Source organism: Parus major, chromosome 28 (assembly GCF_001522545.3).
Source record: "Parus major isolate Abel chromosome 28, Parus_major1.1, whole genome shotgun sequence".
Classification (NCBI taxonomy): Eukaryota; Metazoa; Chordata; class Aves; order Passeriformes; family Paridae; genus Parus; species Parus major.
Genome location: NC_031797.1, coordinates 982,985 through 998,367, shown reverse-complemented (window position 1 = coordinate 998,367; position 15,383 = coordinate 982,985). Strand labels below are relative to the sequence as shown.

The window sequence follows — 15,383 nt, the reverse complement described above, 5'->3', positions numbered from 1 at the left end:
TGAAGGGTGTGCTTTTTAATGTCAGTAATAATAAAATATTTTTACAGAGCCCAAAAAATTCAAAATAGTGCAAAACATCTCACTGTCATGCATCCATGGGAGCCGCCGCCGTGGGCGGGACAGACACACAGGCATCGGTGACACTGTGCTACAGGAGCAGAACTGGTCAGGTCAATCACATGCCAAACAGGACAGTCTGGGGAGGGGCACAGGCCCGGGGGCACCACGGTTGGGCTGCGGGGCCGAGCCCCAGCCTGGCTGTGCAGGGGCAGCCGGTAGAAAAAGGGTGTAAACATTGAACAGAAACGAGAGAAAAGTGAAACCCTTTGGTCCCAGGCAAACCCTCTTGACAAAGGAGCGTGGGGGCCAGCGGGGGTACCCTGTTTTGGGACGGGAGGGGGCTGAGAGAGCTGTATTGACTTGTGGGGTCATTAGGCCTCTGTCTGCCCCAGGACTCAGGGCAAACTGGCCAGCTGGGGTGGCCACCCCAACACCACACACCCAGGCCTCCCAGGCACTCACACGAGACATGCACACCACTTGGCACACAGAAATGGTGCTCACTGGGGAACTGGGGGCACAGAACTGGTGCTTACTGGGGGGCTGGAGGGAGGGCTACTCTGGGCTGGGATGGGAAGGGTTTTGCTCGCGCCAAGGAGATCCCATGGGCTGCACTGCTCAGGGAGGCTGGTCCCCACCGGCCAGAGCAAAGAGGAATGAGCCCCTCTGCTCTGGTGCCCCCAGCCCCTGCCTCCCCAAGCCCTGGCACCTTGTGGGGGGCAGTGGGGTCGCCCACGGTGGCAGCAAGGCAGGGAAGACAGGATATGGGCCGGGGGCTGCTCCCGACCCTGGTGATGCTGCTGCCAGCCAGGGAGGGGACCCTGTGCAGGGCCTGTGGGGGCTGCACCCGCCAACCCAACAGCCCCAATAGCCCTTCCGGGTGCAGGACACAGCCTGTCCAGCTGCCCTGTATGTACAGCTATTTACATATGTACACAGATGTGCTCGGGGCTGGCACCTGCCCTGCCCTCAGGACACACCACGACGCTCAGGGATGGGGACAAGGGGCCATCACACTGTGCCAGCCACTCACCACCACCCACACATGGCACGACACACACACCCTCCACAGCCCTTTCCTTGTGGCACTCGGTGAGGTTTGGGGCTGGGTGGGACAGTGGAGGATCAGGGTTGGGCCACTGGGGTTCCTCCGTCTCAGACAGGCTGGGGAAGGGCGGATTGCTCCCCTCACCCAGGCTCGGCTCCAGCCCTTCCCCGCAGCCTGCCCAACCCCAGCCTGGCTGGGCTCGGCACGGCTGGCACTGAGCCAGCGTGGCCAGGGAGGGATGGGAGGGATGGGAGGGTCTGTCACTGCAGCCACAGCACCCCCTCCCCAGGGCCGGGGCAGCGACTCCTCTGTGGCCACTCCTATGGCTTATCCAGGGCTAGAGGATTCTGTCAGGGGGCCGGGAGCGGGGAGCGAGGGCTGGGGGGCCAAGGGGCTTTAACTGCTGCCCTCCTCGGCCGAGCGCGTGTCCGACTTGAGCTTGACAAACTCCTTGGCCACCTCGTCGTTGTTGCGCTGGGAGAGGATGCGGAGCACGGTGAGCCCGGTGTCGTCCATGTGGATGCGGCGGCCCAGGGGCAGCCAGCAGGCGCAGCCGGGGCGCTGCAGGATGTCCCGGAGCTGCAGCACGGCGATGCCCACGGTGCGGTCCTCCCGGGCGAAGCAGTAATCCTTCACACACACCTGCAGCTCGTAGCACTCGGGGCCTGTCTCGGTCCCCAGCGTGCTGAGGGGGGCAAGGGACAGGCGGTGTTGGCAGATGGGGTCACACTGCACCCCTAGCCCAGCTGTCTAACAGCCCCCATGGCCCTAGAAAAGCCTTTTATTTCTAAGCTGTTCCCCTCTCCCAGCTTTTACCAATGAGAAAATACCTAACCATGCCTTTGGGAATGAGCAAACTCCCTGGCAGACCCCAGGAGGTCCCCACGTGCTGGGGACACATCCCCCAGCCTGTCCCCACACCCCCAGCCCGTGGTGACACTCACAACTGGAAGCTCTCGTTGTACTTGGGGGCCCAGCTGTTGTTCTTGGATTTGGTGGCAAATTTTCTCTTCTTGTCACTGAGGTGGGGCCCGATGATGTTGACCTCGATGAAGGGCCGGAAGATGCCCGAGGTCTGCCACTTGAGGTCATTGGCAGCCACCACTGCAATGAGGGGACAGGTGAGGCTCACAGAGCACTGTCACCTGCCCGACCCCAGCACCCTGGCCAGCAGAACCCACCTTTGACGGTGACTTTGTGCTCGCCACTGCTGGGGTGGGTCAAGAGCTCCACGTGGATAGACACCTCCCCAACGGGGTCATCCACACCAGAGCCTGTGACAGAGGGAGGAGATGGAAGTGCCTGTTTTCCCAATGCTCCTGCCATGCCCTGCCCAGCACTAACCCCACTGAGGAGGCAGGTCACCCACCACAGGGTGGACAGGGGTGGGCGTTAGGGTGTGTCCCAAGGGGTTGTGGGCACAGCACTGTGGGCGCAGCGGCTGTGATGGACATGGCAGGACACCCCCAGGAGCAGGCTGACTCTGCCATCCCACCCCTGTGAACCCCCCCTTGCCCAGGCAGGGCTGAGGGGCCTGTCTGGGATGGGGCAGAGGAGAGCATCCCCGCTCCCCGTGCTCTGCAGGGGTGGCAGTGGCACGGGCACTGGGCAGGAGGGACTCAGCCAGGGCAGCCACAGCTCTAGCAGGGTCTCGAGGCTGACCTGCCCCCTCAGACCCCTCCATCCCAGGGACCACATCAAGCCCAGGGGTCCCCGAGCCTGGGGACCTCAGCCCACCCCACGCCACCCCAGAGTTGTGCATGCACCCATCGGTGAAGGATGGGGGTGCAAGGCAGAGGGACAGGCTCTGTGGCTCTGATGGGGCCACAGGGATCCAACAGGGCTCAGTGACAAGATCTCGGGGTGGGAATAGCAGTGGAAGGAGGACAAGTCCCCACGTGTCACTGAGGGTGCCAGGCCGAGGCTGGCGATGGCACGTTCCCCTCCACCCCCCGGCCCCCGCATGCTGAGCCGGGATGGAGGCGATGGCGGCTGGGGAGGGGGGTCTGGGCATGGAAGGCCAAGCAGGGGTGCAGCCCCGGCCCCCAGCGGGGTGTGATGGAGGCCAAGCAGGGCCCGTGGGGGGCTCATTCCCTGCGCCCCAGGACAGGCAGACGGAGCGCGCCGGAGCAGGGCTAGTAATGGTCCTTAGGGCAGCAGGGGGGGCAGGAAGGGCACAGGACGTGGCATGGCCTCCCCTAGGGCCACATGTCCCAGGGGGAGGTCACGGTGGGTGCCCACCCGCAGGCAGAAGTGCTGGGGACAATGTGGGGTGCCCAGAGCGTGCGGGCAGACACCCCTATTCCCATGGGGACAGCCCCCGACCCGCTCTGGGGGTGCTCAATATGGCTGAGCACAGTTCCTCCAAAATCCCCCCAAAGCAGCCCAGGGAGTGGCAGTTTGCCCATTCTGGGGGTCCCCAGGCCACCCCAGCCCGCAGTGCTGGGACTGTTACTAGCCCAGGCCGGCGGCAGGCAGGTGCAGGGGCGGGCGAGTAGCACACGTACCCTTCTCAGGATAAACCTCTTCACTAAGGGTAAACCTAATCCCTTTCCCACCATGAACTAGTGGGAAGGAGAGAGAAAGAGACAGAGACACGGCACAGAGTACACAAAGAGAGGAGGAAGGAGATGACAACGAAGAGAGAAGGGAGGAGATGCAAAAGAAGGGAGGAGGGTAGAGATGAAAAAGAGAGGAAGAAGGAGATGAGGAAGAGCGGAGGGAGGAGATGACGTGTGTGGAGAACAGGAACAGTGGGAGGGGGGGGAAACAAAGAGAAAGAGAGATCAGATCTCGCAGACAGACTGGTGGCCAAGCACCCGGACAACACTGCAGCGACACAGGAGTGCCAGGCACCCCCAGCTCCGAGTGTGGGCTCCTGGGGACAGGGAACACCCAGGGGTGCTGGCACCCACCAGACCCAACCCCACGCCCCCGACATGGCTGGCACAGGAGGCACAGACACGACAGACGTCCCTTGAAGGAGACTCACGGACAGCAAACGCACGTCCCACTCCCCGAGGACGCAGACAAGCCTGGCTGGGGCACCCTGTGGTGGCCCCGTGACCACCTCCGACCATCTCAGGGCCCCCCTCCAGCAGCCAAGGGACAGAATAAAGGGCAGTGTTTAGAGCTGAGGGCTGATCCTGCCCTGGAAGGTGCCCAGCATCCTGCACTGCACCCCAGAGTCCAGATCAGGGGCTTGGGAACCTTGTATGGCCAGGACAGGCCCTGGCACAGCATCCGGATCTCGTGGACCCTGTGACTGGTCTGTGCTGGGTGCCTGGGGCCACCCAGAGGGGACAAACACTGTGACACCTGGATGGAGTGTGACCTTCCCCCCACCCACAGGCCCCATTTCCATGCCTGTCCAGCAATGCTCTGGCCCTGGGGACCCACTGTTCTTGCTGGTGGGGGACTGGGGAGTGCCAGGCTGCTGCTGTTGGGCACCCATGGCCCCTCTTCACCTGCAAAGCACAGGAGGAAAAAACCCTTCCTTCCCTACCCATCTCCCTCCCCATGAGCCTGACTGGGACCCCCAGCCCCAACTGAGACAGAGCCAAGGTGGATCCTGGTCATGGGGCAGCCGAGCCCCTGGGGAGGGCCCAGCAGGTGCCAGGGCAGCGTGTCCTACCCTGCGACGACTGGGTCTGCACGAAGGTTTTGATGAGGAGATCAGTGGCCTGGGTGTAGAGGGACAGGGCGTAGCGCAGTGACTGCAGGTCAGGGCTCTTCTCCAGGAAGGTTTTCTTCAGCCCCACGCCACCGGCATGGAAATATTGCTGGAGGGGGAAAGGCCTCGGGATGCTCAGCAGCTCTGTGAGGGTCCCCCAGATGCTCCCTGTGACCTCAGGGTCAGAGCCCCAGGGGCAGCCCAAACACCCCAGAGTGCCCTCACCTTGATGGTGTCCAGTGCCAGCTCCACCACAGCACACTGCTTCGGGGTCAGGCTCTTAGCTTCCTCACGCACCATGTGGTCCTGGGGGACACAAATCCTGCTCTCAGCACGGGACCAGGACCCTGCTGCCCAGCCCAGCTCAGCCCAGCTCAGCAAGGGGGCAGTGCTGGGGTCCTGGCAGCAGTGGCACTGGCAGCCAGCCTAGAACAGAGAGCAACCCAGCACCCCCAGCCCTCACCTTCAGCTCGGAGACCCCCAGCCCTCACCTTCAGCTTGGAAAGCTGCCCCAGCTCCTTGGCCGCGTTGAAAATCATCTGTGTGCCCTGCAGAGAGCAAAGAGACAGGGACAGCCCCGGTGAGCAGCCGGGCTGGGGGTGGCATGGCCAGGCTGGGCACATCGTGCCAGAAACTTGCTGCAGTTCCAGGGGCTGCTCCAGGGGACAGCAGCCAGGAAGGTGACACAGGTACCAGGCCAGCAGCCCCGTCTCAGCTCGAGTTCTCTGCACAGCTGTGAGGCTGCAGGCTTGGGGACCCCAGGGCAGGACGTCACCCCGGCATCAGGGGCCTCATGCTCTGCTCAGCACAAGCAGCTCGGCCCAGGAGTCCCATCCTGCTGCCCGTGCTCCAAGCACCTGCTCCTGCATCCAACAGGGCCTGGCACAGCACGGCACTGAGCACTCGGACATGGGACACGGTGGGAGCAGAGAGCGAGCGTGAGGGACAGCGGGCACGGGGAGGATGTGGCCTCTACCCCACGGCCACCAAACAGCCCCCGGCCACACAGAGCCCTGCCCAGTCCCAGGGAGGTTCCCAGCCCCTTGGCACTCCAGGGAGTCCCCCAGGTGGGAGACCTGGGCTGCCTCTGCCTGACCTGTGCCCCCACCATGGCAGGGGCCATGGAGCCACTCCGTGGGGCCCACGGGCACAGCAGCCCCTTGGATGGGTAGATCCCACTCACTGCCCTGGGCTGGCACCTATGACTGGGCTGAGCACAAGAACTCCTCCTCAGCTCCTCCAGTGTGCAAATGCAACTGGATAAATTGGGGCCCAGAGACCTCCACCACCTTCCCAGCACCAGCAGTTCCAGTCCTTCCCAACACAGAAACCTCGGCATCTCTCCCAGTAACCAGTACCTTCTGCAGGGGTCTGCCCCCTCCATGCCCTCATTTTGTATGCCACCATTTTACCCTTTGTGCCCACCCCTCTGCCCATCCAGTTCTGTCCCATTAATTCCACCCTCACTGTTCCCATCTCCCCCAGTCAGTGGACAGGCTGGTATCTGGGGACACTGGCGTCCCCAAAACAGAGCACAACAGGACACTGGACTGAGCTGGAAGCCCCCAGCCCAGAGCACAAGGGACAGGGAGGAGGGAAGGGGAGAGCAGTGCCAAGTGGGGAGCAGAAGAGCCATGTCCTTACTTCAGTGTGACTGGGCAGCTTCACCCTGCTCTGGAAGAGAACAGCAAGGGACAGTTACTGGTGGCCCCAGCAGTATTTGGCCGCGGCTCCAGGCCCCCCACATCCCCTGGCCACGAGGGCTCTGGCCCTGTACTCTCCTGTGGCTCTGCCCAGTTCTCTGCTGGTGCCGCTGGTTCTGCACCAGTTCACAGCTGCAAAGGCTCAGCCCCACGCTCACGCTGGTGGAGCTGTGCTGAGTGTGCCAGGTCTCTTCTGAGGACAGGCAGGTTTGCTCCCCACCCCATTTGGGGCTGGGAGATCAGAGGGAATCAGCTCACCCAGCACACTCAGCAAACTGGGCAGGAGCCAATGTCCCCCAGGAGAGGAGGGGGAGTGGCAGGCATTGCCCAGATGGATGCTGGCATGGCTCTTCCCAAGAACCAGGATTTGGGGAGCAGGCTGGGGGCAGTGCTGAGCCCCCACCCTGGGATGAGGAGTCCCCAGACAGGGGAAGAGCCCATGTGCTGGAGGAAGCCCTTGGAGCAGGGCTGGGGCTCAGCAAGGACAGGGGAGGGGGCTCAGAGATCCGGGGGATCTCAGCAGCCCCGGGGCCCCCACTGTACCCAGCATGGGGTGCCCCATCTTCCTGAGCCCCCCACAGTGGGATGGGCTTGTGTGGAGGGTCTCCCATGCACAACCCCTCGCTGGGGCTGAGGGCTGAGGGGCAGTGTCCCCCACGGGGATGGGTGACACCCCAAATCCACCCACGGGGACTAAACACCACAGAGACCCCGCTCCCTACCCCGGGGACACACAGAACTGGGGCTGTCCCCAGCACACAGCACAGCACACCTCACCACAACACCACGCAGGCAACAGCACATCCAGACAGCACGACAGAGGAAGCACGGACAAGCCTGGACCTCCACAGCAGGCGGGTGTGAGACCACAAGTGTGGCCCCAGGGTGGTGACACACACGGAGCCCACAGCTATTTACCTTCTCTGTCCCCTTGCCATGTTTTCTCAAGAGCGTGCCCTGTAGAAGCAATGTCAGAGGTTGAGTGGGGGGTGGGGGGACAGCATGGGACAGGACACGGGGGCACAGGTGGCAGAGACATCACGAGCTCCTGAAGGACAGCCAGTGGGGGACTGGTCCCCCTTCTCAGTGAGGGCCTGGTGTCATCAGGGTGCTGGATCCCCACTGGAAAGCAGGATGTTGCACTGCTGGAGAACTTGTCCTCACAGTGGGAAACTGCTGGGATGAAGGGATGCTGAATCCATGAAGCATGATCCTTGCTGGAATACAGGATCCAGCTGTGTGTGGGCAGGCTCTGGTGCCCCCACACATCCTGCTTCAGCTCTGGCAGGTGCTCCCAGCACTGGGGAGGGAGCAGGGAGGGAGTAGCTGGGATTTGGCATTGGCACACAGGGCTCTGGTTTGTGCAGGGCTGGGCCCAGTGGCAACCCCACACTGATCCAGGCTAGAGAAACTGTGAAATGAGGCAGCAGTGCCATGGGGGAGTATGAACTCGGCTCTCAGGGTGGAATCAGGAGAGGGGAGCACGGAGTCAGCTGGCTGGGAAGCCTCAGAAGGAACAAGCAGCACAGGTAGGGCCAAGCAGGGCTGCCAGGAGGGGCTCTGGCCCTGGCACAGGGTGATGGGTGAACAAGAGCAGCTTGTACCACACAGAGCTGACACTGCTCTGTCCCTCAGAGCCTCAGCAAAGCTGGGACACGGAGTCCCCACGAGGCCCCCGTGAGTTCCTCATGAGGTTCTCACGAGGTCTGAGGGGACACTAAGCCTCAGGCTGCCCCCAAGGCCTCTCCAAATGCTGCTGTTGGACACAAAAGGTGCTGGGGAACAGCAGAGGGATCCCTGTTCCTGCAGGGATTAGCACCAGCACCCAGCAGCTGGTCCCACCGCTCTTCCTGCACAGGTGCCCGAGTCACAGCAGGGGTGGGGACAGGACTGGAGGGGAAATTGCCCTTCCCTTGCCCCCGGGGGCATAAACCCACAGCCACAGACTGGTCAGAAGAGGACAGAAGGAAACTGCTCAGTCAAAGCCATGCAAGGACCCAGCAGCGATGCCGAGAAGGGAACCAGGAGTCCAGGTTCCCAGGGTCACATCCCGACCAGGGAAGAGCCTCACAACTTGTGCCAGCAGCCTGCCCCGACACCGAGCACCCGGACCAGGGACCGCCGAGTCCCCCCGAGAGACTCCTCCTCCTCCTCCTCCTCCTCCTGGCAGGGAAAGCCTCTGCCCTCACCCCCACCACAGCCAGACCCCAGCCAGGGCCTGGAGGGGAAACTGAGGCCGGAGGGACAGAAGAGCATCCCTGACCCCCGGCACGCACCGCTCCCTGCTCGTGCCTCCCGCGGTATTTGTCCCCTCAGCACGGAGCCCTGGTTTGGCAGTCCCTGATGACACGGCACTGCCATCACCGCCCCCTCCCACCCCACAGCCTCCCCTCGTCCCTCCCCACATCCCGGCACTGCCGATCTGTCCAAGAGCTCTCCACCCACCACATCCCCGAGGGGCCGCTGGCAGGTGCCAGGCAGGGCTGGGGACCAGGAGCTGGACCAGGTCAGGAGCCGAAGGAGGGTGTGGGCAGGGCACGGGCAGCCACACAAGACAAGAACCGGCGAGGCCAGGACCGACACAGAGCGGACAGACAGACAGACAGACAGGGAGCTGCCGTACTTACAATCATCTGCCATTGAGAGGCGAGAGGAGCAATTGGAGAGAACAACCGTGACGTGAGTGTCGGCCCCCGCCTCCTGCATCCTCCCCAGTGCCAGCCCTGGCTGCCCCCCACCCCCGCAGGGCCACGGGTGTCCCCCATGCACAGCACTCGGTGTCACTGCCCTGCCACTGCACCGCAGGCTCCACAGCCCCCGAGGGGCCCCATCCTCACCTGCCCAGTCCCTTCTGACTCTGGGGGGCTTTGTCTCAGGGGGGCTCAGTTCCAGGGGGGGCTTTGCTTCAGAGGGGCTCAGTTCCAGGGACACCTCTCGGCACCCGGCTCTGACATGGACCCCCAAACTGCCAACCTGCCCTGCATGCTGGCACCCAGGGACACCTGGGCAGGTTGTCCCCTGCCCCAGGGACCAGTCCCAGCAAACCTTTTCCAGGGACTGTCTGCCCTCATGAAAATCACCCAACAGAGCTACATGTCCGTGCCCCCTCCTCTGCCCTAGCACAGACCCCAGTGCCTCCAGAGCATGGCTGGAAAGAGACTGGGATGGGGACTGGGATGGGGACTGGGATGGGGACTGGGATGGGGACTGGGATGGGGACTGGGACTCAGTGGCACCAGCCTTCCTATGAGATTTGGCCACCTTTGGCCAAGGGTGTGTGAGCCCGGTCAGGAGTGATGTGGGGCTGGCCTGAGGCAGGCTTGGGGCTGTGACACAGTGGCACAGGCACCACTGAGGGCTGACGTGTCACCACTGTGCTGTCCCTCACAGACACAGCACAGGAGCTCCACAGCCCCAGAAAGGTGACATAGAGGCTGACAGCTCCAGGAACTCCAAGGAAGAGCCTGAGCCCAGGTTTGTAATGGTGACAAAAGCCACCAAAGAGTGACAAGAACAGGTATGTGGCTGGTCAAGAGCACTCAGTGTCACCCTTTCCTGCCTGACTTTGAAGGAACCACCTCAGAAAGCTGCAGGTGCAGGAGTGGCAGACAAACAGCAATGTGATATGGAGCCTCAGAGAGGGACCATTCCCTGGGTTTGCTCTGCTTTCCTAAACCCCCCACAGGAGCAAGGAATTGCTCAGCCCTGCTGGGAAATATGTCCCCCCATCCTCATGAAACCCCCAGCCCCTCAGCAAGGCCAACAGGCAGCATCTCCCCACACTCCAGGAGCCTCTGGATACACCTGGCACAGGGAGCATGCCCACAGCCAGCGTGGATGAGCGTGGCATGGGATGCTGTCCCAGCTCCAAGGGAAGGATGGATAAGAAAGGGCCAGTGTCCCCACTCCATGCCACAATGGAGGTGGCAGGAAGGTCCTTTGGCAAAGCCAACCAAGAAGGTCCTGGAGCAAGGATGACCTGTCTCTTTTCCATCCTCTCCCTGGCCAGCAGCAGGACACAGGTTTGGAGACACCAATAAAGTCCCCACCCTCTCACATGCCAGTGAGGGCACCTGGCCAGCAGTGTCCCCACACTGGTCCCAGTCAGTCACCTGTGTCTCAGGGTCCCTGGTCTCTCTCCCCATCACTCACCGTCTGGTCCGTGAGTGGGGGTAGGACGATGGTCTTCTCCATGGTGTTCATCACCAGCTTCCAGAGCTCCTTCAGCACCCGCTTCAGCACCGTCTTCTCGCAGATCTTGGCAAAGAGCGTCAGGCTGCGCAGAGGAGACAGCGCTTGTCACCCCTCCCGTGTCACCCCAGCTCTGCAGGTCCCTCACACTGCCTGCCAAGGCCAGGAGGGGCAGGGTGGGGGTTCCAGTTGCCCCCCACGCTCACTTGCTGTCCAGCAGGTCCATGATGGGCTGCAGGACATTGTCAGCGTCCTGCGCGACGCTGCTGCAGGTGCTGGCGGGGACGTTGCCGGTGCCCTTCACCTGGCTCAGGATGTCACCCATCTGCTTCACACACTCCTCAATGTGTGGCTGGAAACTGGAGACCACAACACACAGGCAGCTCAGCATATTCCCCCAGAGCCCCTGGCCTGGCCCCAGCCACAGCTTCTGGAGCCCCAGACCTCTCCTTTGCCCACTGCCCCTCCCTTCACCCAGCTGTACCTGGTGGCAAAGACTCGGCTCAGATCATCCAGGACATTGTTAAGTTTCACCTGCAGTTCCTTGAGGATATCACTGGCTTCTGTGTCCAGCTGCAGGAGGGACAAGTTGTTGAAGCTGACAGGGTCCCTGAACCAGCCCTCAGGGAAGTTTCTGCATCCCAAATGCTTCCCTGGGCAGGGTGAAGCCTTTCCCCATCCGATATGGTGGGAAAGCAGCGTGCCATGGGGCAGGACAGCGTGATCCCACACAGGAGTGAGGAATGAGTGTGCTCCCAGCACTAGGCAACTGGGCAAGGGGCTACCTCTGGGGGGAAGGGAACGATCCAACCCCTCACAGGGCTCCCTCCTGGAACCCTCCCATACTCACATCCTTCCCACCCATGGCTTCAAACATCTTCTCAAGCTGGACACGGAGCTGCTGGATGTTGTTCATCAGGATGCAGGGCTGGAGGGGAGAGATGGAAAGGGGAGTCAGCACCAAGAAATATGCCTGGGACAGCTGCCCTCAGCCCCAGGACCCTCCCACCTTGCACTGGGGGACTTGAGGACAGGGATGGCACAGAAGCCACCCTGGCAGTGTGTCAGGAACTGCCATCAGGAAAGGACCAGCCCACACTGGGGCTGAGGTGACAGCTGGAGTCACCATGTGGGGACAGCAAAAAGGAGATACATCACCACTTTCTCTTTCTCCTTGGAGCAGTACGAGGCAAAATCCTTGGAGATGATCTCAGCATACTGGAGCAGCACATTGCTGATGGTCTGCAGTCAAACAGGGCACCAACAAAGGCACCCAGGCAGCAGCAACAAAGGGGAAGGAGGGAGAGAAGGAAACCATGAGTCCCACAGGAGTGAAACAACCTCATATCTGGATACATACAGGGAGCCCCAGACCCTCTGGTCTCATGGATCATTGAATCATTAAGGTTGGAAAAGCCCTATGAATTCAAGTCCAACCATCAACTCAGCACCACCACCATGTTCACCACTAAACTTATCCTCAAGTGCCACATCCACATGCTTTTTAAATGCTTCCAGGGACAGTGACTCCACTGTGCCAAGACTGGACAAACCTTTCAGTGAAGAAATTTTACCAACATCCAACCCTCCCCTGGAACAACTTAAGGCCATTTCCTCTCCTCCTGTCCCTGTTCCCTGGAAGCAGAGCCTGACTTTACCCCTGGCTGTCCCCTCCTGTCAGGGAGTTGTGCAGAGCCAGAAGGGCCCCCTGAGCCTCCTTTTCTCCAGGCTGAGCCTCCCCAGCTCCCTCAGCTGCTCCTGCTACTCCAGAACCTTTCCCAGCTCTGTTCCCTTCTCTGGACATGCTACAGCCCCTCAATGTCTTTCTTGTTGTGAGGGGTCCAAAACCGACCCCAGGATTTGAGGTGGGGCCTCAGCAGTGCCCAGCACAGGCTGGGTGGTCACTGTCCTGGTCCTGCTGGCCACACCACTGCTGGTACAAGCCAGGTGCCATTGCCCTCCTTGCACACCTGGGCACATCTGGCTCATGGTCATGCACCAGGAGCCACATGGGCACAGCCACTGGAAGCCAGATCCAGCACAACTGCAAAGGCAGCAGCCACCAAGCCTGCATGCAACTCCCTCCTATATTGCAGCAAGCCAGCTTTACTTAATCTACATTAATTAAGCAAATAACTCATCAATTAGCTCATAATTAATTAATCTCCTGTGCTAGGAGAGCTGGGAGCATCCCAGGGTGTGTTGGTGGCATATCTGCTGCCCACAGCTGGATGGAGTGGGCACAGAGAGCCCAGGAGCCCCAGCCAGGGCTGGGGTCCCAGGGCAGTGCTGACCCCTGCCCTGGCAGGTGCCCACCTTGGCAAACCGCCGCATGTAGTGCCCCACAATCTGGGGATCGGGGCACTCCAGCTTCTTGATGATCTCAAAGCTCTGGTTGAGCTGGGAGAAAACATCCACCACAGAGCAGGAGAAGAGCGCATGCTCCGAGGTCTGCTGGAACTGTGGGAGTGAGATGAGGTGTCAGCAGGATGTGTGGGGAAGGTTTTGGCCCCAGTCAGGACATACAAGGCATCCAGGGACAAGCCCCTCGCCTCTGAGGCCGTGTCTAGTTCTGTTCATACCCCATCCTTCTTGTCCCGCTCCAGTGCTCCGTGCAGGAAATCCCGTGACACCTCTTCGTTCTCATCCAGCCACTGGATGACAAAAGGCTCGAACCAGCTGAAAGAGAGAGCCAGCTGTGGTGAGACCAGCAGCCCTCGTGGTGCCAGTCCCCCTCCCCAGCCCCAGGGCTGCACTCACGCAGGGTACTCGGGCACACGGCTCTTGAAGGAGGGCAGCTCGGTGACGTACTCGTTGTACAGCCACTTCACCTTGAAGTGCAGGTTCATGTAGTCTGCGCTCTTGCACAGCCGGTGCTTCTCGTGCTCTGCAGGGGGAAAGGGCATGGGGGTCACTCTGAGTCCCAAATCTGGGGTGTGGCTCCCCAAGGGCACCTCCAGGGTAACAGGGTGAAGGTGGAAGGGCCTCTGGAGGGGGAGGGTTTAAGCTACGCATGGTGTTGAGGAGATTAAATGGGTCTGCCTAGGGAACAGGTGAGGTGTGAGCTGAGGACAGCTCCTGCCTGGTTCCCCCCTCTCTGGCTCAGGGTGCCAGGTGGAACTCACCCTCCATCGCATACTTCATGTCCTGAGCAAAGAGGTTCCACATCACCTCAGCGCTGATCTTCCCCACATTCAGTTCCTGGGGGAACCTGGGGCAAGGGGAGAGTGTGAATCACAGAATCCTTTAAGGTGGAAAAGACCTCCAAGGCCATCAAGTCCAACCTGTGAATGATCTCCTTGTAACCCAGCCCAGAGCACCGAATGACAGATCCAGGCCTTCCTTGGACACCTCCAGGGGTAGCAACTCCAAACCTCCCTGGGCAGCCCCATCCAATGCCTGACCACCCTTTCTGTGAATTTGTCCTGATATCCAACCTGAACCTCCCCTGGCAGAGTTTGAGGCTATGAACACAGTGTGAATCAACCACATGGACATACATCCCTCACACACCGCCCAGCAGCCTCAGCTTTCCCATCTGTAGAATTGATGTTACAACCACTTCCAAAGGCCTCAAGATCCCACTGCCTCCATGTGGGCACCCTCTGTGGGCACAGCAGCGTCCCCTTCCCCAGCACCTACTCACTGGTTCAGGCAGGGCGTGTAGGAGTTCTTGTCTTCCTCGATAATGGAGACAATCAGGGTGATGAGCTTGGACCAGAAATCCAGGTTTTTGATGCTGGGACCCTGCTCCTCAGGGGGCACCTCGCCTTTCTTGGTCTGGAGGGGCAGGGACACAGTGGAGACTTCGGTCACCCCGGTGCAGGGCTCAGCTTTGTGTCAGGGCTAACAAGGGGGCAGGAGGGAATACCCTGGAGGCCCCATGCAGCCCCCTCTTGTCTGTCCTGATCTCAACCCCAAGGCCTGGGAATTATTCTGCATGGACTAAGCACTCTGGAGAGGGAGCAGGAGCACGAGGAAAAGGAGAAGGGCATGGGATGGGGAGGTCAGTGCCCGGCATCCCCCCTGCCCCACGCACCGGGTCTGTCTGGTACTCGCGGCTGTAGAGCTCGTGGCAGTTGTTGAAGATGTACTCATAGGTGGAGTTGAGACAGGCCTTCACACAGTCCTTCACCACCTGGCTGGCCCGTGGGGGGCTCTGCAGCTCCTGGACCTGGTGGGCAGGGAGGGCAGGGTGTTTGGAGCACCCCCAGACACCCACCCAGGAACACCATGGGCCAGCACAACCCCAACCCCCAGAGAACCAGGGCCAAAGAGAGTCAGATCCCCTGAGGGACAGGGGGAGTGGGGCCCCAGCAGTACCTTCATCCGAAAGAAGGTGATGCTGGTCAGCAAATCCACTGTGGACTTCAAGTCCTGCAGCCGTTCTGGGCTGCTGGCAGGGAAGTTGTTCTGGGAAGGAAAGCAAAAGGAAATTTTTGTCCTCAAGATTCACAGAGGCAAGTGAGGGTGAGGGAACCGGTTGCTTCAGGTAGGGCCACTGAGGCAGGGCAGGCACCTTACCCGGTACATGGAGAGGTCGATGCGCAGGGAGTTGTGCAGCTGGTCCAGGAGTTTGACAAAGCGATCTTTCTGCAGAGAAACCCCCCGGGGGCAGGTGAGCAGGGGAAAGGCGGCAGGCACTGACCCCCCCCTGCCCCTGTCTCTCATCTTCCTTCCCTCCTTTCCTTTCCTCCCTTTCTTCCTT

The 15,383-nt window shown here is 61.1% G+C and overlaps 1 protein-coding gene across 2 annotated transcripts in view; it reads right to left on the bottom strand.

Moving 5' to 3' along the window:
* UNC13A (unc-13 homolog A) overlaps positions 1 to 15,383 on the bottom strand; it is a 32,590-nt gene continuing 17,207 nt past the window's right edge. Inside the window, exons 22-44 of one of the 2 annotated variants that reach the window (XM_033520171.1) lie at positions 15,200 to 15,268; positions 14,999 to 15,088; positions 14,715 to 14,849; positions 14,322 to 14,455; positions 13,801 to 13,886; positions 13,436 to 13,562; positions 13,258 to 13,354; positions 12,992 to 13,135; positions 11,834 to 11,917; positions 11,526 to 11,603; positions 11,160 to 11,248; positions 10,882 to 11,034; positions 10,637 to 10,760; positions 9,112 to 9,117; positions 7,403 to 7,441; positions 6,426 to 6,455; positions 5,273 to 5,329; positions 5,007 to 5,087; positions 4,743 to 4,890; positions 3,616 to 3,672; positions 2,290 to 2,382; positions 2,053 to 2,212; positions 1,505 to 1,793 (exon numbers count right to left, since the gene is read on the bottom strand). In XM_033520171.1, the coding sequence (XP_033376062.1) occupies positions 1,505 to 1,793; positions 2,053 to 2,212; positions 2,290 to 2,382; positions 3,616 to 3,672; positions 4,743 to 4,890; positions 5,007 to 5,087; positions 5,273 to 5,329; positions 6,426 to 6,455; positions 7,403 to 7,441; positions 9,112 to 9,117; positions 10,637 to 10,760; positions 10,882 to 11,034; positions 11,160 to 11,248; positions 11,526 to 11,603; positions 11,834 to 11,917; positions 12,992 to 13,135; positions 13,258 to 13,354; positions 13,436 to 13,562; positions 13,801 to 13,886; positions 14,322 to 14,455; positions 14,715 to 14,849; positions 14,999 to 15,088; positions 15,200 to 15,268 (2,370 nt within the window). Of the gene's footprint in view, positions 1,794 to 2,052; positions 2,213 to 2,289; positions 2,383 to 3,615; positions 3,673 to 4,742; positions 4,891 to 5,006; positions 5,088 to 5,272; positions 5,330 to 6,425; positions 6,456 to 7,402; positions 7,442 to 9,111; positions 9,118 to 10,636; positions 10,761 to 10,881; positions 11,035 to 11,159; positions 11,249 to 11,525; positions 11,604 to 11,833; positions 11,918 to 12,991; positions 13,136 to 13,257; positions 13,355 to 13,435; positions 13,563 to 13,800; positions 13,887 to 14,321; positions 14,456 to 14,714; positions 14,850 to 14,998; positions 15,089 to 15,199; positions 15,269 to 15,383 lie in introns of both variants that reach the window. The other variant, XM_033520172.1, reaches the window with a different exon arrangement.